Source organism: Diprion similis, chromosome 9 (genome assembly GCF_021155765.1).
Source record: "Diprion similis isolate iyDipSimi1 chromosome 9, iyDipSimi1.1, whole genome shotgun sequence".
Classification (NCBI taxonomy): domain Eukaryota; kingdom Metazoa; phylum Arthropoda; class Insecta; order Hymenoptera; family Diprionidae; genus Diprion; species Diprion similis.
The window spans coordinates 6,766,643-6,787,696 of NC_060113.1; the positions used below are offsets into that span (position 1 = coordinate 6,766,643).

At 36.6% G+C, this 21,054-nt stretch overlaps 2 protein-coding genes across 4 annotated transcripts in view; one reads left to right on the plus strand and one right to left on the minus strand.

Moving 5' to 3' along the window:
* Window positions 1–5,621, plus strand: part of LOC124410300 (dorsal-ventral patterning protein Sog) — a 63,690-nt gene extending 58,069 nt beyond the window's left edge. Inside the window, exons 6-8 of the mRNA XM_046888558.1 lie at window positions 1,250–1,407; window positions 1,641–1,955; window positions 5,225–5,621. Of these exons, the coding sequence (XP_046744514.1) occupies window positions 1,250–1,407; window positions 1,641–1,955; window positions 5,225–5,416 (665 nt within the window). The 3' untranslated portion in view covers window positions 5,417–5,621. The remainder of the gene's footprint in view (window positions 1–1,249; window positions 1,408–1,640; window positions 1,956–5,224) is intronic.
* A 7,766-nt stretch (window positions 5,622–13,387) lies between these two features.
* LOC124410381 (alanine--glyoxylate aminotransferase) lies at window positions 13,388–17,745 on the minus strand. 3 transcript variants are annotated; one of them, XM_046888686.1, is made up of 7 exons: window positions 17,590–17,745; window positions 17,049–17,235; window positions 15,557–15,757; window positions 15,291–15,448; window positions 14,809–14,964; window positions 13,912–14,259; window positions 13,388–13,736 (listed from the first exon to the last, which is right to left on the minus strand). In XM_046888686.1, exons 2-7 carry the CDS (start codon window positions 17,226–17,228, stop codon window positions 13,583–13,585), a joined length of 1,197 nt encoding a protein of 398 aa, XP_046744642.1. In that variant the 5' UTR covers window positions 17,229–17,235; window positions 17,590–17,745; the 3' UTR covers window positions 13,388–13,582. The 3 variants fall into 3 exon arrangements, with proteins under 3 accessions (XP_046744642.1, XP_046744643.1, XP_046744644.1); XM_046888687.1 differs by having other exon boundaries at window positions 17,586–17,697; XM_046888688.1 differs by lacking the exon at window positions 17,590–17,745 and adding an exon at window positions 17,364–17,377 and having other exon boundaries at window positions 17,049–17,250.
* Window positions 17,746–21,054: the final 3,309 nt, after the last annotated feature.

The window sequence follows — 21,054 nt, forward strand, 5'->3', positions numbered from 1 at the left end:
TTGCCAGATTCTCACGATTAGTGGTCTCGTTCACTTATAGTTGCATGTGGAGGAAATTTTCTCACGTTAACTGTTGATCCGTCATTGTCCTTTTCTGCAAATTTTAAACACGTTGTTCAGCGTTGACTTTATCGTTAAAGAATAGACTCTGCATTCATCGGTAACACGGTGCAATGGTTATAATTTAAACCAAAAACCGTTCACTACAGTAGATGGGACACATCCTACCTTTCTAGGATATCAGGGTGCTTATATAGACCCGTTGTACACCTCGAAAACGCGGGGATGCAAAACTTCTATACCGCTCAAGCGATCAGAGTGAAACTTGGGCAATTAATGCCTCATTTTGGCAAAAAGTGGAGCATCTTTTTACTTTTTCAAAATTTTGAAAAAAAATTTACAGATTGGTTACCACCCACAGAAATTAGCCAAATTTTTACAGTTGCACTGAATGGATCGAACTATCCGGTATGATGCCACTCGGCGGTGATGAAACACACATTTTGATCCTAGTCCCATGAGATTTGATGGTGAAATGACGAAATGGCAGCTGATCTGGTTTTCGATTACGAAGAACACCGAAATCTCATTTTGGCGACATTCGTTACCGATATTACGCGCATGCCGGTAATGTATGCGTGTAATGTCGGTAAAAAATTACCGGTATGCATGAAAAGTCGGTAGATAAATGTCGCCAAAATGAGATTTCGGTGTTCTTCGTAATCGAAAACCAGATCAGCTGCCATTTCGTCATTTTGCCATCAAATCTCATGGGACTGGGCTCAAAATGTGTGTTTCATCACCGCCGAGTTACATCATACCGGATAGTTCGATCCATTCAGTGCAACTGTGAAAATTTGGCCAATTTCTGTGGGTGGTAACCAATCTGTAATTTTTTTTTCTAAATTTTGAAAAAGTAAAAAGACGCTCCACTTTTTGCCAAAATAAGGTATTAACTGCCCAAGTTTCACTCTGATCGCTTGAGCGGTATAGGAGTTTTGCATCCCCGCGTTTTCGAGGTGTACAACGCTTCTTTATAAGCACCTTAAAAATCCAATCGATTTGTAAATGGACTCACTCATTCCTATGAATCAATTATTGTTTCCATAAAAACCATGCACTGTTTATCCGACAGAAAGGTTTACTTGTAAAGAGAGGAAAAGAAAAAATGAACCAAAAAATAAACGACGAAAAAACCCTTCGTGCGCATCTATTTAACCATTGTTGTTTTTCTCTTCCCTTGTCGCAGTGTCGAACCTGAATGAGACGCAGAGCAATGCAACGACGACGACGACACCAGGATCCCGAGGGTGCATGTTGGCCGGTCAATATCACCTCGCTGGTGCCGCTTGGCATCCCTACGTACCTCCGGCTGGTTTTGACACCTGTGCCGTCTGCACCTGCGACGTAAGTATTTCCGTTATATCTATGCCTTATCATTTTTGGCCATTTGCCGAATGGGCGTAGCACTTCCGCGGTTTCCTCGTTTGCGTTATAATACGCATTCAGAGACGTTCTTTGCCAAAAACAAAATGAACAAAATCATGTTTCCCGGGTTTTCCTCGCATCCAGGAAAGTTAATGTTGCAATTTAAATCATCGCAACATGACTCGCAACCGTGTGACATCTTTTGATCGCAGGTTGTCACCTTGGAGGTTAAGTGTCCACGTGTGCAGTGTCCGCCCTTGGACTGTGATGAGAAGATGGCTTTCAGGCCCGATAAGAAGGCCTGCTGCAGACTGTGTCCGCCTGCTTCGAAGAGCGTTGCGACGCCTTCCACGGGAGATATGCTTCCTCGTGATCAGGCGACGGTTTCGACCCGGCGGACCGCCGAGGAAATACTCGCAGGTGGTGGATGCAAGTATCCCGTTGGCGGCCCCTTTGAAAACGGCAAGGAGTGGCATCCTCGTATTCATTCTCACGGCGAGATGAAGTGCGTGAAATGCAAGTGCAAGGTGAGCCGTTGATCGGATGCGTTACGTGTAATATACTCGTGTGTATATTCGTTTTTACACATTTTTTTTTTTATCTTCCTGTATTTTTATCGTTCCCGTTGTTTATCTTCTTGTTTTATTCGCAGCAGGCGAATTGGCGATCATCTTGAAACATGTTTTAACGATTAGAATTTCGCAGAATGACGAAACGCGGTAACACGTTGAAGAAATTTTCGCGGTCTCTGTAAATTGGGTAGCAAACTTTATATAATTCTTTTTCATGGAAAAGTCGCTTAGATTATTTTTAACCGGTGACTGACCTTCTTTTTCTTCTTCTTCTTCTTCTTCTTCTTCTTCCTTTTCTAATTTTTCACAGTGTATAACTGATCTGGATGAAGTACGCACGTGATTTACTTTTGACTTTTACGGTGATACTAGGTTCACATTCTCGGTTTTTGCTACACAAAAACGTTCAAAGCGCCACCTGAAGAAGTGGTGAAAAAATTCTTCAAAAAAATTGACCTTTTTTTGAAATGGAATCAATGTGAAAAAAAATTTTCACAAGGATCTGACGACATAAGGGAAATTAATTCTCGATTTCACTTGGAATGCCCCATATAGTGGCGTCTGCTAAAATATAATACGCAATCGGTAAAATCCAAAAGCGGCTGTTTGCCAGGATGACCAACCTTCGTAAACGTAATCTCAAAAAATTTGACAGTTGTTGCTAGCAATTGTGCTTAAAACCGACAACTGTGAAAAATTTTGAGGTTATATACATCGCGGTCAGCCGTCGTCTGAATTTATATCGGTTGGTCGCCCTGGCAAAGAGCCGCTCTTGGATTCTAGCGCGTGTGCATTAAAGTTTAGCAGACGACAGACCATACGATCGTTGGAAATTCACTCTGTATAGATCTATGCAAAACTCGGCAGCCATCGTGCTCTGATTGACCTATTTTGTGGAAAAGTAATTTTATCATACGTCGCAGATGTAGACGTTGTACACATAATATTTATATAACAAACTCTTTATAATACATACTCTATGCATATGTATCATATATACGTGAAGAAAGTTATTAGAAATGTAGGTCTTATAAAGAATAACGACTTTATTCCGACGTTTCAACCCTGGATGTGGGTCATCCTCAAAGATTATTTTATTCTAAACAAACAGAAGAAAACACCAATCTCCAAATCTATTCATGTGTACATACATTTATTCAGAGTCGGCTAGTTTTTTTCGGCCTAGTCGATTACGTTGGTAAAGCAGAGATTCAGTGGGAGTGCAGGTTAAGTTTGCAGCGTTGCCAACTTAATCGACTCGGCCGAAAAAAACTAGCCGTATATGAACTAATGTCCACAATGTGCCATGGTAAAACGACAGGAAAGTTGTGGAAAAGAGATTTTACACACAAGTTGAAGTATTTCAAGCGTGTCGTGCATGGCAAAAGCTTAAGCGAAAGAGCTCTGACCACGAGTGTTTTTAACAATTAAATTTGAGTATAACACGACGTGTATGTATACCTATCCGTGTACTGTATATGCGATACGTATAGGATACCTACATACACGCGGTGTGACTTGCGGAGCGAACGATCGATGCTAGTGATTTCCAGATGTGACTAGGAACCCCGAGATTTATATGTTTACGCGAAAAGCTAACGCCGCGGTTGATGCGACCAATTTGGAAACACCGGCGCCGACCCGGCGGGATTCCTTTGATATTACTTTTCTATACATACTTTAACCCCCCCATCCCCCTCCCCCACCCCCTCCCTCACTTCCCGCCACGACTTGCGCGATATCGCGCGTACCCGAAACTATTACGCCCTACTTTTCATCCTCTTCGTTTTTTTTTCATATACATATATATATATATCTATAGGAGTTTTTTCATATTTCTTTTCTTCTTATTTTACTCTCAACTTTTCATTAAAATACTACGAATTTCACCCTGTCTAGACTTGTACATCTATTTTGCGCTTGAACACATCGTCTGGCACATCCAACCGTTTGTCATGTGTTTTGTATACATAATCTGTAACCCAAACGTATATATATATAAGAGTATAGTTGTATGTTATAGGTTTATGTATACAACTCGTAAAGTATCCCCCGGTGCGAAAACCGACTGTGCACGCCACATAATAATACAACTATACGTAGGTATAAGAAAATCGAGGAATTCTTTTTTTTTTCTCTCTCTCTCTCTCTCTTCGTAACACGCAGGCAGACATTCAGGAATTTCATAGTTCTGAAGCAAACATATCGACGTATTGCGTAATTTTTCACTGTAGCGAATAATATTATATATAGTCTGTCTCATAGAGGTACCTATATCACATATCTCTAATAGAAGAATGTCGCATATTTATTTATATATATATATATATATATATATATATGTATAACAAATGTGCGAATTCTATAGAATTCTTAAAACGATCAGCCGAACCAAGTAAGCATTCCACTCACGGTTTGATGACGAATACTAAGTATCGTCGTACAGTTTCGTGTTTCGATCACGAATTATACTAATTGACAGTTTTTGAACCAATTTTTCAAACCTCGGACCTTCACTGGTGTTTTATTTTTTAAGTTTCATTTCTCGTACAAAAGTTATATTTCTATATTGGATACGCCCTTACAGTTTTTACGTAAAAAAAGGGTTATTTTATGGTTACGAAAGGAGAAAGGTTTTGTTTTGTTTTTTTTTGTGTTTTTTTTTGTTTTTACGTGAAGCTTTTAATAAACGATATTCACATCTGAATTCGGTGAAACATATCTCTGGTTTGGATTCTACCGTTCGTGAATTTTGAAAAAGTTTTACGAGGATATAAAGTATGGTCGATGTAATAAATGGTTGCAGAGGAAATTCTACGAATTAAAGTCCTTATGCCAAATCTTATCAAAATAGATAATTGCCGTTACAAGAATACCTGCGGGAGAGATCAACGTATGGACAAGTGATGAAAATTTTTTTCAAATTCAGGCAGATAATTCAGGCCGAACATTCTACTGTTCATTCTATAATAAGGTAGTGATGATCGAAAATCAATATTTTGTAAAAAATACCTTAAACACCAAGTACTTTTACAGAATTACAGGGATGAAACTGGATTGCAATTTTCTACTACCAAAACATTCAACACCTTTGGCCCGCTAGCTTCACAGCTTCATCAATTCATACCCCAACAACTCCAGAGAAATCTGAAAATAGATTCGTAACAAAGTGCAGCGTGTCGACCACTTTCTCTATACGCTTTTTTTCCTCTCGTCTGTTTCAGGATGGTGAAGTTAAATGCGATAGAAAACGGTGTCCCAGGGCTTTGTGCAACACAATTGCCCGTCAAAAAAAACAGGGCTCTCAAGTGTCGGACATCGACGACTGTTGCTCGGTGCAATGCAGACGGGCGCGTCGTCATCATCGTCTTCATCATCACCAGAAGCGGACGTCCCGACGCGAACTGAGGAGCTGAGCTGGGCGCAATATTTGCGGCATCGCCAGAGCCCCTAGAAAAACGCGTCTCTATGCTTCGGCGATTTTTCTGGTTCCGCGGGGACTCTAGTCGAAGAAACCTCGTCGCCTCGTTCTGCTGTTCGCGATGGCAATAGAATTCTATATCCCCCGCCCTCCTAACCCCCTCCATTTTTTACTCAGGGTTAGTTGCTGCACCTACCCACGTGCAATTGTACTCGGTATTCTTCGTTTAATTCGTTGCAAGGGTTTGTACGTCTGATTAAAAACTCGGCGATTCTGCGTGGTACATTAATAAAATTTATTTTAAATAGTTTTTCACAAACTCACGAGCGTTTTTAACCGTGTAGTAAAAACTGTTGAGAAATTCCTGAGAATTAAGGTAAAAAAAATTCCGATTATATAAATCGTGATAAACGAATGAATTAGCAATAACGAAACATAGAGTTGGTGATTATAAATTCTGTTAGATTTTACCAGCAGCTGGAGGGTCTGTGGACAGTGGTTATAACGTCTCTAGTCGATCTTGATAATCGGTGTATAGACTAGCTGTTAGATAATATTAGACGCTGCGTGTAATACTCGGAGAAACGTTTGTTGTTTTTTTTTTTCTATTACTCATTCGGACTAATTAAACCAACAAAACTTCAAACAATTTAATCCCTTGAAATAACAAACTCTTCTATATAACAATTATTCGATCATGGTAAAACTGCAGATGTTGATTTGTCGCTTGGTTTATTCGAGTGAAAAAAAAAAAAAAAAAAACAAATGTCGGCTCGTTTGATTAGCATCGAAACTATTCTCAGCGTGTAATCATTACGCAGCGTCTATAGGAGGTGTGGAACTCGTGTGTGAACAGAATATGCTTAACATGCGTCGTATTATGTACATACATACCTCGTGAAATAATCTCTCGAGGAGAGACTGACGGGGGATGGAGGGGCGGCGATAATACAGCACGTAGTGCCTCAAGCGCAGCAATTATATACTGTAACAAGTCACAGTCTGCACCCACGATAAAAGAGCCATGCAGTCAGTCAGTTAGTCAGTCAACGGCAATGCTCACAATCCGCCACCATGCACAACTCCCTCTTGCAGCAAGTCTACATCTATTAATCAATTGATTCTGATTAAATTGATGAAACGAACGGAAGCTGACCCCATCACGTGACCCCTCCACCTCCACCTCTATCTCTATCCCCGCCCCCCTCCCCCTCATCCTCGCCCTTACCGTTAAACTTTCCTCGCAGCTCCGTTCATCCAATCATCCGTAATCATCCTGCATCGACCCCTCGCGAACACCAAGTTCGTACCTACAGGGTGGTTGGGAAATAATTTTATAATGTCTACTGCATTTTTATTTGATAAATTTTGTTTTGGGATACGATCGAGTACAGGACTTGTACTGTATTTAGGTATTTTTAAAGTGATTTTAAAACAACATTTTTTTTTTTTTTTTTTTTTTGATTTTATATTCGGAAATAGATAGAAAAACGTTGAGGATATGTTAGTGAATCGAAAAGTCGAAAGTCAGGAAAAAACGTATATACCTAGTTTTAATTTGTTTTTCAAAATTAAATGTTTAAAGGTGCAATTTTTTTTTTTTTTTTTTTTCTTCTTCTTGTCTCTTAATTCTTTCTAAAATTTTATCAATTTATAGATTTATTGCGGAATTGACTATTTATCTTAGAATTTAACCGTCGGGAACTCTTGAAGTTTCCGAAGTTTGAATGTAGTAATTGTGTGCCTAAGGAACCACCCTGTGCATGCATGCGTATCATAACTGCAATATCCTGCACCCACCAACCTCATCAAGTTACCCAGCAACCAAAGAAGACTGAACAACCTCGATGGCGGCATCAGTTAATATATGATTGCTATTTGCTATAATTTTTATTATTATAGGTATATTAAATAATAATAATTATTATTATTATTATGTGTATACGTAAACTAACAATTCTTGCTTAAATGTTTTTATTTTCACCATCAGCAATACTACTACCATTATCATTAACATTATTTTTTTTTCTCTCTCTCTCACACCGTCATCAACGTCGTCGTAACCATGGTCATTTCAACACTGTAAGTAACACTGTAAAGTTTATAATAATACCTTATTATATTATTACGTCGAGCTACGTCTAATCGATTATGATTACTTTTAATATTATACGTATATATATATATATATATATATTTAGATAGATGTAATAATTATTCTTATTGTCTTTATTGTTATCGTTATTACTATTATTCTTATACTTCTTTTAGATTATCTTCATTACCGTTAATGAATGTATTTATTATTAGATTTAAGTATCCTCTTTACGTAGTTGGCAAATTCCGTCTTCGGAACAGACGTTATCGAGTTTTGATTTTCAGCGTTCGGTCTCTCAAAATTTTATAAAAATTAAGACGTTTGAACAAGTGCATGAATATAAAAACCTTACGTGAAATAATTACTTTAAATATTTATTGAAATATTAAATCGTAAATCTCTCTGCTACAGAGTAAGTGTAGTTTTTCTTTTAAACTGTTATTTTTTTTTTCTCCCCATTATAAACCATTTTTCGTATTTCATTTTTATGCACTCGTTCATTTTATTGGCAATAATTATTCGTCACAATTGAGTGAAATTTAGTTTCTTTCCCAGTTACTGAGATTTGCCTTATAGCCGTTCGTGCCTTATGAAGATGCATATTTATATAAATACGTATCAGTCAATTTTATCACTCTAAATAAATTAAGGCTGAAAGCGTATATACATATTTAGATTAGTCCGTCAATCGATATTTTGTACATATAAATATACTGTCATACTTATAACAACCGTAACAACAACCACAACAACAACAACAACAACAACAACAAAAATAATTATAATAACAAATATTAATAATTTAAATTAAAAAAATGTCTATTGTAAAAAGTTTGATTTCGGAGTACAATTTAATTATAGAAAAAAAAAATCAGTTTCCCCCCCCCCATTCTGTCAAAATTTTCTTCCCCGGTACAACACTTTATTGTATAACTAAAAACACTGGCTCCTTATTATAATAATAATAATAATAATAATAATAATAATAATAATAGTAATAATAACAATAAGAAGAGGATCACGGAGAAAATGAAGAATAATAATAATTGTTATTCAATACGTAAGAATAACATCGCGATCGAGAAAGGCATTATTATTTGCGATGCGGATTGTGTTTAATTTTTTTATAGTTGCGAATTTATTTTTTTATTTATAATCCTAAATAATCATGCATTAAAAGTAATATCCTAACCGAATTATATATATATATATATATACACACGCTATTTGTACTCTTCGCTGATCATGTTATACACACGCGCACACACACATAGACCCATACATTTAATTTATAATATACCTATACATATATATATGTATATGCTATACATTATACATATATTTAATTATCTAATACACCAATCGCGTAGTGGCATTATGCGTTTGATTATTTATTGTGTGTGCTTCGATCTATTATTATTCGTTTTACGCGACTCTTATACGTGCATTTAACAATATCAAGATTTTTACTTTACGACGCGAGCGAGACACTAAAAAAATATTTTGTTTCAATTTTTTTTCTTCTGCCAGAATGACGATGACCGCTTTGATATATATATGTATATATTGTGTATACAATGTATACTATACATATGTATATATATAAATATTATACATACATATGATAGGTTTTTTATTTTGTGTAACGTAAGTTGGTTAAGCAAGCTGAAAGAGTTCGAAAGTTGAAGGAAACTGATGCTATTCTATACTGTGCCAAAACGTTGTTAATTAATTATTTATTCAATTAATTAATTAATTAATTAATTAATTAATTGATATATCGATCGTGTTATCGTTACACTAAAAAAGAAAAAGAAAAAAAAAAAAAAAAAAAAGAGAAAAAAATAGCTCATTTCTAACTGCATTATATAAATCGAGACGATGATGATAATAAATGATTATGTAATGATGTAATAAATATAGTGTAACTTTTATTGTATCATTGATATATAATTGCTAATATTTGTAATAAATTGTAACAGTATAATGATATATAATATGCGAATAACTATATTAGAACGAAGTGTATACCGATTTCAGTATTTCCTTTAATAAATACAAATTTAATGTAATAATTAGATGGCCATTTCTCATCTCTACCATATAATTCATGAATACGAAAGTACGAAGTATAAATTTATCAAGTAGATGATTTCACTCGGGAGTAAAGAAAAAAAAAAAAAAAAAAAAAAAAAAAAAAGGATTGATCGTGAACAAAATATACATTCGAGTTTAAAAGTCATGTTCTTTGGTAAAGTATACGATATATTCATCGCTGTCGTCTTGAAAAAAAAAAAAAAAAATGTGGTATGCTTTGTTCAATGTAAATTCTCGTAACGCACCGTAATATTTAACAATAGTTTCGTCGATGCGAATCTCTCGCAGAATATTATAAACGGCTTGTCCAATTATCTAGACAATTATGTTTTATGACTTTTTAATTATTTAATGGTTCTTACGAGAGCTTGAACATTCTAGAATTCACATCATCGTAGAGTATATTTAATTATTGTTAAAAGTGTTGTAAGATTTGGTTTAGATTACACGCCTTGTAAGCAAACTCGTTTGAAATTGCAATTCTTTTTCCGCATATGAGGGCAATGAAAATGAGGGAATAGTAATCAGACAATCATTTTAGATAGTTTACGCGAATCGTATACAGGCACAAAACATTTTTAAAAAGCTGTAAGGCTTTTATTTCAGTACTTTAAGTTGAGCGTGCAGAGTAAATAAAAAGACGAACACTTCGTTTATAAATAAATAAATTCAACTCTTCGAAAATATTAGATTTTATACCTCCATTTTCTTTGAGCTCTACAAACGAACCAGTAAATCTGCGGATTGTTTTGTTTTTTGTTTTTTTTTCATCGTTTGTAGAAATGAAAACTGTTTCGCAAAATCTAATTAGCATAATGGCAATCATGGTCACTCATAAAGTTGACTTTTATACGAAGGGTTGCTAACATAAATTGAAATACTGAATTTCGTGAACAGAGAGAAATTATCTTTTTGACGTGGCACAAATCAGCAATGAGTTTGAATATCTTTCTTCGCCGAGAGGGTAGATGAGAAAAGGCAATTCGAAATATCGCTATAATAATACTTCGGCAGTGTGAAAAATCACAGATTGCCAGTAAATTTCATGGAATAAAACTGCATCAGCTGAAGGCTGTGCTGTTTTCTTTTTTTTTTTTTTATGGTTAGATAATGAAGACTTTAGATGCAGCCGCTGTGTAATTTCTAAACAGTATATGTATAATTGGAGTATTTTCATGACCAATGCAGCATTCGTTTGACGATAATGACATAGAGTGCAACTATTGTCAGTAACCTTGAGCAATATCGATATAATTGATATACGTTAAGAAACGTTTCAGGGAAGTAATCTAGAACGCAGTATATGGTACATGTAAATCCTCATAAAAATTCACCTCTCGAAACGTGATTCACGAAATCGCACATCACGTTCACGTATCATACACTCTATACCTGCACCATAGCGATCGCACGAATACAGAATTATTTTCTCGGTCTTGTGTGGCTGACGCGAGTCACGACCACATATTCAATTATTATTTCAGATCTACTCATTCGATCATGGATGACTTAACGCCGATTTCTCTGAAGCTACTTCAAGTGGTGACTTTCCAACGGTATTTTAGTGTCTCAAAATACTTGTGACATTAGGTGCAAGCAATACTGACGTCCTAGCCGTCTTGTTGACTTAAAAAATTTACTCAATCCAAGATCAAATTTGTTTTCGATTTTAATAGAGGATAAAATGGCATGTTTTTCGAATCCGTAGAATTGGTCGGTTTTGTCTCAATATTTATTGGAAAACATTCTACAGCGAGGGGAAAGAATTCTTGAACCAACAAAATAGATTTTGTTAAAAGTCGTTTCACTTCGATCTAGTATCGCTTATTTATTCCAAATACAATTACTTCAATTCAACAATTTTGATTTAGTTAATTTGTCAAAATCACTTACATCAGGCAAGCGAATTCCATGATTCAACAAGAGCCTTTCTTGTCGCGAACGAGCAAAGTATTAATTCGAGTGAACCTTTTGGCGTGTTTACAAAATTGTTATTGTTCCTCCAAGTTACGTGTTCGGAAACAATTAGTTACTTCAAATTGAATAAGTACACGAATCTAGACTGCAATGAATTTACATCGATTAAATGTCATTCTTTGTTGAACTAACTGGAGCTTGTTTGTCGCAACTGGTTGAATCAGTTGCACCAATTTGTTTACGAGGTGAAAGAAATAGTTGTATAGTAGTACTACAAACAGCCACCAGGCGGCGAACTTTCTCACTTCAGACATAGCTTCAGAGAGATTGATAAGACCGGGTAGTCGCACAAGACAAATTTATCATCAGACCCATTGCAAACGCCGAAAGCATAATGCTAAATTTTGAGTCATCGAAATTAGTAATGACTATAAATAAACAAAAACTATTCACCCATGGGCAATTTATACTTCCACGTATACGCCAATAAGTTTTCGGTTATTACCCATTAAATAATCGGGTAGATTCCGCCAAATTTTGAGTGAATAGAATTTTAAAGGATATAATTCGCAGAATACATTTAGTGCACTTGAACAACTCTAAAATTCGGTCAATGCAAAAGATTTATGTAACAACAAATTCTATTACCTGTTTTAACCATTTTGAACTCTCTTGACTCAACAAAAAATTTATTAAAACGAGGCCCGTTGTTTCGATGCGAAAATTCCATATTTTTTAAACAAAGCGATTACCGTACGTTCAACAAAATTTTTAATCATTCCAATCACACATTTTTTTTTGTACAAAATTCACGTTTCTGAAAGAAACTCACGGCGTGTTATCTTGAATTAATTGATAGTCAGCATGATGATTCATAGGCTCGATTCAATTCTAGATTAATTGCCACAAATATTTCATCCGACAAAAGTATTTCGTTGAATGAAGTAAGTATTGCGTTCGCCACATTTGACCGCAGCATTTATTTGAATGAAGCAAATATCCCCTGACTCAAATAATCTTTTCCTTTCGCGTACGGCGTAAATTAGACGTTTTAGGCAAATTTAAGCTGAATGAATTCTGACTGCATTTATTTTTAGAACACATCAATTACCGCACCACGTGCTCTTTGACACCAAAAAATTGACAGGAAAAATATTATTCTTATATAATTTCAAAATAAGAATATTTTTGAAAAGTCTTTACTGGTGGTAAATACCAGATCCAATGCGATAATTCTACCTAGAGGATAAGTGACTTTTTAATCGTTGCCTGCTCTGTCAATTTGCATATAAATATCGTAATATTAATCGCGTCTGATACTGCCAGCTGCATAGTAGCTCTAATTAACCTACTGCTATTATTAGAACAGTATATATGTCTTGATGCATAAACTTCACTTTACGAAGTCTCAGTAGAAATCTGTTTCAATAAGACGTATGATATATGCCAACCAGTTGTAGATTGCAAATCCATGTACTGCGGTATTAACGATTTTTTCTCTCAAGGAAATAAAGACAAAACTTAAGTCAATTTCATTTTCTAAAAAATTCTAGTACACGCAAGTACATTTATTTCTACTTTATCACCCTCACTCGAACTTCTCCCCTGATAGCGAACCTATCGCACTACCTGAGTGTGTGGTAGGTAAACTACCATCAGGGGTATAGCATTTCGGTTACTGATTGTGAACTGAACAGTAAATTGAACTCATCGTAAAAGGTACAGAATCCTCATCATTTTCCAAATCTCTTAAATTATGGTGTTATGTTATATATTCATTTATAAATTTAATTTTTCTTTTTTAGGTTGGACATATAACGACTACGAGGTGTATGATTTATTCACCATATTGATACCACCGTACATAACGATTGTATTTCAATCCACTTTCGATACATTGAATATTTCTTGTAAATCAATAACCAATAAAGTCGGAAATTAAACACAGCATGTGGCTCGCAACGTCCGACATTCCAGCGAGGAAGACATGCATGATCGAACGATTAAACGATTCTTCCGCGTCCATTATGTGCCATCCGCATCCACAGCTTACAATTTCGCTGTTCTAGCATACTTCAAGCCGTCATCAAATGCTTCCCATACTCGATCCACGTGTTCAGTATCAGCGTTAACTCCCATTAATCCGATGCGAAAGATTTTTCCAACAGTCGGGCCGAGACCTCCCCCAATTTCCACCTTGTATCTATATAATCAATCATATCAAACGAGAAAAATCCTGGTCAGAATTGCGATAGTAAAAACACTTGTAACATGAATCTAATTTCATATTTCATGGAACTTTTTGGTAGCATAAGATAACAAAGACATTAATCAATGTCAATTTTCCACTGTAATTAGAAAGGGGTAAAAAGGCTTACTTTTTCATCGCTCGTTGTGTCACAAGTTTCCAATCGACTCCTGGAGGCACCTTGACTGAAACAATCGTACGCAAGCGATTCTCCGGATTTGAAATGAAGAATTCCAAACCACGAGCAGCAAGGCGCTTTTCCAGCCTCGCTGCAGCAGCGGCGTGTCTTGCCCAGCTATTTGGAAGTCGTTCTTCAGCAAGCTGAGCCAATGCTTCCCTCAATCCATAGATCAGTGTAGCGCTGATTGTGTGGTGATAAATGCGCGTCGACTTGCCAAAACAAGACCAATAATCGCCGAGTATCGTCATGTCCCAGTAATAAACTGGAACCTGGGTTTTTCTCTCAAATATCTTCTTCCTGCAGAAAAGCGAGTGTGCAACGTGAGTCAAAATATCATTACCCTGTTGAAGTGAAAAATTTCTTTCATAAACTCATCGGTCTAAACTTCTTCTCTTCCAGCTTGTTAATGATGATTTTACGTACACATTCACTAGATAATTTTTCAATTTCATTTAAATTCTTCTCTCGTAGAGATCGGTCATGTGCATACACATTATTGAAGAAATGTTTATACGAATGAGTCATCTAAAGCAAACACAATTTGCATGGAGCAACGCTTGCAGCTTATGAAAATCTAGAACCCTCTGCATGATTCCTCATGTGAATTCCCGGCTCGAAACGTGATTCACGAACTCTCGAATCAGGCATGACGTTATACCTGAAGAAAGCTGGTGCCGTGCAAGTTCTGGAATATTTCCCTACGTGTCGTGGCCAAAGCGAAGTGAACCACGACTCACACGATTCGATTCGTATTCTAGCATCAGCCTTACGATTGTGAATAACTTGTCGCGGTTTTCTCTTGTGCTGTACTAATTGGGGAGTGTCGGCTACTTCACACGTACTTACTCAGCGGCGGGACTAAAGGTGACCGGCGTTATGCCGGGAGGTGCGCCAAGCACTTTCTGACTTCCGGTATAGACGGCATCGACGCCCCAAGCATCTGCGTAGAAGGATTCACCGCCTATTGAAGCCACGGTGTCAACGATAAGCAGCCCGCCGTATCTGTGCAGTTAAAATAATCGTTAATGCCATTTCGTAGCAAAATTTTTTGGATAGTCGTTGTAATCGCGTATAAATGCGATGTGCACATTAGCCAAACGCCAACGATTTATAGTTACACCATAGTTACGATGTAATGATTCCCTGTGAAAGATTTGCTTTTTGAACTAATGATAATAGTCAGAGTACGAACAAGATTTGAACCTTGAAATATTAACTCAAATTAAAATGGCACGTGATTAATGGACTAACAGATAGATGAATTTCAGGCTGGTGGTAGTTGCGTCAATTCACCAAATGATAATATACCAACAAAGGAGACATCGTACCTGTGAACAATATCACCAACACCTGGCAGAGACTGTTTCATACCAGTTGATGATTCTGCGTGAACCACAAATACAACCGCTGGACGATGTCGTTTGACAGCAGCTTCGAGTTGTTCCAGAGTAAAAGCCACACCGGGCTTGGTGTCAAGGAACTCTACCTATTTTGGTATGAATTAACTTAATAAATCCTCTTAAATGATCTAGGATAGTTAATTTCCTATCGAAATTTCATGTCCACGAGAAAAAGAGCGAGACAACTGTCTTACGTGAGCTCCGATCCTGATTGCCATATTCGCAGCCCTTTCGCCCCAAAGACCACATCTTGCGATCAAAACAGTTTCACCGAGTTCAAGGATGTTCCCAAGACAAGCTTCCATACCTCCGTGTCCTGATGCACTGATCGCCAATGTAAGACGATTTTTTGTTTGAAAGGCGTACTGAATCCCTGCTTTGACTTCATCCATTAACTAGAATGTAATTTTTTCACTTGCTGATTACAAAATATGTGAATTCTTATCTCTGGTACTATACATAATAATTGCAGTTAAACCACTGCTATAATTAGAACTGTATAAAACAATGTATAGATGTCGAGGCCTTGCTTCGTCTGATGCAGGATAAGGCTGTTGGACATATAATGGGAATAGACTTGAATTCCACTGGCTGGCCAATTTCAAATACGTATACAGTAATAGGCAACCTGGTGATATAATGAACGTGGCAGAGAAGTAACAGCAGAAAATCATAATTACACTGCATAAGAATTTTTAGTCTGAGGATAAAAAAGCTACGATAAATTCAATTGATCCACTTGGCAAACGTGGTTTGAAAGGAAAGTAGATAATTGCATATTCACATATATAACAAAAAATTCTTAAAAAAATAAGCAATCAGTTATAATTATATAATTATCACTTCAACTAACAAACTTGAAATGCTTTATGTTACTGTAATTAAAAGTTACGATACATAGTTGATTTTCTTATCAGAAAATATTCTGTATATATACAATACTGTGCATTGCGGGTTATCAATGTTTTGCGAATGAGATCTCAGTCCACTCACAACTAACCGTATGTTATTGGCACGATTGCGCACTAAATTTTCGGTGTACTTAGTTCGGATGGATAATTTCGATTGGATTTTTCAAAACAATAACCGTTTATTCAAACTACGAATTACACGCTTTTTATCTGTATAATTTAAAATGTCGGCGAATCAATTGTCATACATCCACATTGTAATATCGATTATGTGTGCACTAATACCGATTATACAAGGCTTTATACCGAAGCATATTTTATAACGTTCTATATAAGTCAAATTGTGATAAAAAAAAAAAATTTCTCCGTCGATTCCTGTATTCATAGACAACCTTATTGGATGCAACCAGCCATTCAGAAATGCATAATACGTATACGTGTATCATAGGTTGCCTACTATCAGGCGGTAAGATGCGTTTCAGGAATCGAGAAGTACAAGTTTAATGAACCTAAATTCACATTGTTCGATGAATTTATTAATCTATAAGCATGTTTCATGTTTCTTCATGGACTATTTTTTGGTTTTCTAATTTGACGAGGCCCTTCCGTTTGCCACAGCTGTGAAGATATGATATTATAGCATGCCACATTTTCCGGTTATCCGATTTTTGCGCTTGCGCATGTATGAAACTGACGAAGATAGTCAAATGTGGGTTGAGCGGATGCTTTTTTTTTAGAGCATATCTATGACATATCATAGGAGATATAATATGACCTGACACATCTCCGGATGTAGATGACCCAGTAGCGGGTGCTGCAAAGCGTGACGAACTCGGTTGGAGGCGTTGCTCGGTCCCGGTGCCATCAGTGTCTTTTCCGGGACTCCCAGCGGACCTAGAAGCTCCTTCGGAGGTTCCGGTAGAACCGCGTTTCCCAGCCATGTTAGGGCAGTCATTTTAAATCTACAATGGAATCAGCTGAGTAAGAATTAATGCACTGTCCAAAACTGAAGCTATATTTGAGTACGGAAATTCGTGCTAATCCGCAATAACTTTCTATTCACTCGATACATAGAAAATGATAAACATACTAGAAATTGATGCACGGTTTGATTGATTCAACGGAGCATTCGAAAATTTCATTCAATTACACGCCATGTATCATCGTCTGAGGTTTTAGTAATACAATCGATGTGTGAACAATCCATACAATAAAGTTATAACTGTTTGCAAAGTCGAACTGCATGTTATGTGGCAAGAGGAAAATGACGATTCATATATCACTGTGATCAGAATGGCAGATGCGTCTATACCTACATGGTACAGGAAGAGCCGGAAGGTGTTTTGAATCTTGAAAGTACACGTCGAAGCACCGGAGGCGGAGGTCCTCCCGCCCAACGATACAGGAGAAAACTAAAGTGTGCTTCGACTTTTGACGAATCGTCAGTTCCCAGTTATCTCTTTAAGTTGTTGATAACCCTTTCGACATCGGCACGCCTTACGTATATATGTATGATAGCTCGATCATCAAGTTACTATTTGCAATGATGCTCATTGGAGGCCAACAGCAAAGTGATTGACAGTAAAATTTGCGTCGTCCAAACGACTGTAATGGAAATAGTCTTATCATCATAGAAATGAATTGGCTCTTCAGACAAGCGCGTTGATCAGCTTTATTATCGTTGATCATGTTTTACTACGAGCTACGCAGCGAAGCAAGTGACGACTGTTTCTGACCGATATGAATATAAGTATTCGTACGATAGCTCATGTCCGGATCAACGGATGGACACATTATTGAGCATCGTTGAACTCTTGTGTATCTTCATATTCCGTTTAATCTACAGTCGCACTGCTATTAAGGAATGTAAAAGTATCACGTAATAGATCATTTATTGTCCAATATGCAGATTTGCGTTATCATTTATTATGCGAGGTCGCTATTAGTTTGTATTTCTAATGATTCTGTAAACTAATTATCCAATTAAGAGCGTCCTATGGTAACGATCTAAGAAAGGGAATAATTCCATTTTTTAATCGAAGTTCTAATAGTAGCATTAACTCACAATATACATTGATGAGTAAGGTACTTGTAAAATATTTCAAATTTATTTATTAACTCGCATCAGGAGGCTTTTAACATGGAAATAACTATATTTTACTAGGAGTTAGAAAAACTCCAAGGAAAAGTTCTATGAGGGGACTTCTCCTGATGCAAGTAAATAAATAAATTTTTGATGCTTGTTAATTTTTAAAAAATTTACACAATTTGCAGGGGGGGGAGGACAGTTTGCCCGCCTTTCCCCTACGTAAAACGAATCATGAAACGTCAAACCCTCTCATGTCAAGTGGCTAATTGGTATCACTTTGATATTATGACTAGTAATCATCAGTCAGTTAACAATAACAATCTTTCAAGATCTACGGAGTCTAATAAACTTTGCACTGCCTACATAATCTCTAAAAATCCGAATCCAACAGCTGAAGCTTGAGCTCGCAATCTTGCAGGTAAATCCTGATTTACATCATGATTTTTTCAGCGAATCCTCCAGCCGAAATCCGTTTGCCTGCACGTCTAACCGATGGAAGAAATATTGCAAATCCCTGAGGCGAGTCGTTTTTTCAACCGGTTGAAAATTGATTCTCTTCAGGGAGATAGGAACAGATGATGGGTGGACGGCTTGTGGCTTGCACTGACTTTTGCGCTATAATTCTCAATAAGTACATAATATACGAATACGTGTGTACATCGATATCTCGCCTGCACACGAACGGAACGTGCGCAATGCGTGTATTGAGTGCATGACCTCCGAGGCTTGTGCTTAGCGCTGTAAGCGCATCACGCAGACGTATTACGTGCAATCAGTGTGGAACAACAGCGGAAAACTACTCTGGGTGTCAGGATTTATACGATTTGCGGCACACGTATATACAGTAAAATGGATGAACGCCTTAACCTTTCGGCTAACTTGTTTCAGTCCAAAACAAAAAAATGCAATTTCGAGATTATACGAATTTTATGACAATGACTGGCGATGCAGCCGACGATGTGAGAGAATGGCTCGGAGCTCATCTTTTCAATTCAGACGAACTCACCATAAGATTTTTCAAACCATCCACCTAAGCAGGTGACGACTTCAGGTACCGTTTCCTTGCCTTTCGCTCTTCGGTATGCGGCCGTAACTACAGAGATGACATTAGATTCAAACTCACCGGTGTAGGTATGTGACAAGAAAAAGTGAGACAACCGAGTCCTATTGTTAAATACATGAGCTTGCGGCTTGTCTCACTTCAGCGGCATTGTCGTTGTCAACTTGGACGAAATTCTTGATGCTCGATACTCCGCGTAAACAAACTTGTTTTTTACCAAGTTCCTCTTCTTTTATGTGTTCATGTTCATTACACAATTTCTGGGGGGACTTGTCAGGGCTAAATCCCAACAGAAAAAAAACAGCGAAAAGAAAAGAATTTCGATAGTAGTAAAGGATAAAATAACTGTGGCCCAAGCCAATCAAGTTGAATTGTCTCAAGCGTAAATCACCAGAATAGTTGTTTAAGATTGTATTGATCAATGTATTTATATTTAATTAGGTATACACAAACGACAGCAAAAATTCATTTCAGGTCATCAGTAGAAGTATAGTAGAAATCAGTTCTTACAAAATGAGTTTTGATCTAACGAAATTTGACAGTATAAAATGGGATTACTGTAGCATTCTGAAGGGTAGTATTGGAAAGTTACGTATACAACTGTCCATCGGTTCTAATTACCAATCATTAATGCGTTAAAATAGATTATTCTTGAATCGATCCGCTCGTAAAACGTAAACGGAGATGTGTAATTGCGTGCAGCGTGTAGTGTATTTACACAGGTCTCTAAAACACTTTCGAATAAAGAGGCAATTCATATGTATGGTTTTGTGTAACACGTGTGGACGTGAAATTCAACAATGCCTGCCACAACGTATTAATTAGTCATTATTAATGGCATCCGGGTCGTTGATTCGTTATCTCACAATTCTACAGCTCTCACAAAAAACTACGCTATCCAATAGTTTGGAATAAAGTCGAAAATAGTTGATTACAGTTTAATCGAGATAATTATATTTCACGTTAAGCTGCAATAAGGAAAGCTAAAACTAAATTCTTATAGTTTAGCTCAATTTCTACGGTTATTCGATTCAAATAAATCATATCATTATCTCCAGCGACGCCATTTTAATCTAGAATTATTTTGGTTATCGATTTATAGAGTTATTTTGGTTTTCGATTTATTCTGAAAACGGCTGTATCGTTAATCAACGCATCGGAATTCTACAATGAGTGTAACAGGAGGCTTTGGCCCCCTTTTACTGAATTCTGAAAAAATTCCTGTTATTTACTTGTTTCAATAATGAGAGGTCACCGTTGGAATCTCGTTACACCGAGGTGACTCGCTTCCAAGTAAACCATGATAAAATCTCGTTATAAGGCGGTCGAAGTAAATCACCAGTTTTTAGAAAATACTCGCCCGGGTATCATATAAGCTGTGATACTACTTTTCACGGAGTTTTCTAAATGGGTTTATTTCTTATTCTTATTTCTTAACTATTTCTATGTGTCGAAAAATCGTTGTTTACAAATTTGATTTCGAACTGTCTACACATTTTATATGTTCTTGGGATTATGGAAGTAATATTTAGATTCGCAGCATTAAATATAACATCCAAAGAATTAAATTCATATTACGAAATAGTCGTACATTGTGTACTTTATCTAATTATTATATTGATAAACTGCAAA

Bases quoted from the DNA above. Each gene is read 5' to 3' on its own strand.
- LOC124410381 (XM_046888686.1), bottom strand. From the start codon at position 17,228: ATGACTGCCCTAACATGGCTGGGAAACGCGGTTCTACCGGAACCTCCG. The intron at 15,758-17,048 runs GTCATATTATAT...ATTACATTCTAG, and splicing joins TACATCCGGAGATGTGTCAG to TTAATGGATGAAGTCAAAGC. The intron at 15,449-15,556 runs GTAAGACAGTTG...ATACCAAAATAG, and splicing joins CAATCAGGATCGGAGCTCAC to GTAGAGTTCCTTGACACCAA.